At 66.1% G+C, this 1385-nt stretch overlaps 1 protein-coding gene across 3 annotated transcripts in view; it reads left to right on the top strand.

Annotated features, from left to right (window-relative positions):
* The first annotated feature begins 7 nt into the window (after window positions 1–7).
* Window positions 8–1385, top strand: part of SCARB1 (scavenger receptor class B member 1) — a 74603-nt gene continuing 73225 nt past the window's right edge. For 2 of the 3 annotated variants that reach the window (XM_045296741.1, XM_045296740.1), the window contains exon 1: window positions 11–136. In XM_045296741.1, coding sequence (XP_045152676.1) covers window positions 11–136 — 126 coding nt within the window. Of the gene's footprint in view, window positions 137–1385 lie in introns of all 3 variants that reach the window. The other variant, XM_004709618.2, reaches the window with a different exon arrangement.

Raw genomic sequence — 1385 nt, 5'->3', positions numbered from 1 at the left:
GCGCGCAGACATGGGCAGCCGCGCCAGGGCGCGCTGGGCGGCCACGGGGCTGGGTGTCTTCGGGCTGCTGTGCGCCGTGCTGGGCGCCGTCATGATCCTGGTGGTGCCCTCGCTCATGAAGCAGCAGGTCCTCAAGGTGCGTGCGGCCACGGGGACCCGAGCGGGGGGGGGCCTGACCCCCCCAGCCCAGCCACCCCGGGGGTCCGGGCGCGGCACGGGCTGGGCCTGTGGCTAAGCCGCCCGCGGGGCTGGCCCGGGGCAGGGTGCCCAGGCGGGTATAGCAGGAGCGCTGAGGTGGAAACCCCCCCCACCCCCCAGACACGTGCGAGGGTGGCAGTCCGCGCGGGAAGTTGGGCGCTCAGCACAGCGCCCTGCCGGCAGAACCTGCCCCTGTCACCCGCACGCCCCTGATGCCGCCTGGCGCGATAAACCGCTTTTCTCCGCCCTCCCCGACCCCTGGAAGTGCGTTCCAGCCGCCCGCACCCCGGCTTCCAGCGGGGCTCTGGGAGTGCACGCCGGCGCAGCCCTCGGCCGTGAGGCTCCCCTTGCCGTCCACCCCACTGCCCTCTCCGCCCGGCGGGCGGCTGGCCTTCAGACCCGCACTCTGCCCCGTGGCTGGGCGGCCCCTCGCACGGTGCTGGAGTTACCTAAGGGCAGGAGATTAGACGCAAAACAAAACAAAACCGGCGGCTGAAAGCCTTTGGAGCCACCAGGCCACCTGCCAGTCCCTGGCGTCTCTTGGAAGGGAAACTGAGGCTCACCAGGGCCCCAGACTCGATGGTGGAGACCTGGAGTGGACCTAGTGACTGTGGCTGGCTTTCTTTCCCCTCTGGGCCCCTGTGGAATGAGTTTCTGGTCACCCTCCTTGCAGGGCCTTCCTCCCTGAGCTCAGCGCAGGGACTGGCACTACCTGGGCCGAGGGGCTGGACTTGAGGAGGCAGTGAGTGAAGGCGCTTCAGGGGACACCCATCCTGCTGCGCTCGGCCACCTGGAAGGACTGCCCAACGTGGGGCTTCTTTCTCCTAGGTCTCTGGGGAGCAGTTGTGGCTTTGGTTTTCGCCCTGGAATTTGATTGCCAGGCGGCCCCCCTGGACGCCCCGAGTCCCTCTTGGGTAGTTTATTTTTTATTTTTTATTTTCCATCTAGAGATGGCTACAGAATCGTCTGGGGAAGAACCCCTTCTTCCTTGCCACAGACCTTCCTGGGTGTTTCTCTGCCACCCTTCCCACAGCTAACTGTCACTGCAGGATTCATCCTACGAATCCTGTCCATGTGGTGCCGGTGAAACTGGGTGCACAGGGAGTGCAGACAGCAAGCCTCTCACCCCAACCCCGAGACTGCCTCTGGGGGTGGGTGGGTGAGGAGGCACTCTGTGACCCCGTTTA

This window comes from Echinops telfairi, unplaced genomic scaffold (assembly GCF_000313985.2).
Source record: "Echinops telfairi isolate 266 unplaced genomic scaffold, ASM31398v2 ScPeMD7_7412;HRSCAF=8450, whole genome shotgun sequence".
Classification (NCBI taxonomy): Eukaryota; Metazoa; Chordata; class Mammalia; order Afrosoricida; family Tenrecidae; genus Echinops; species Echinops telfairi.
This window is presented reverse-complemented; position numbering and strand designations above follow the sequence as displayed.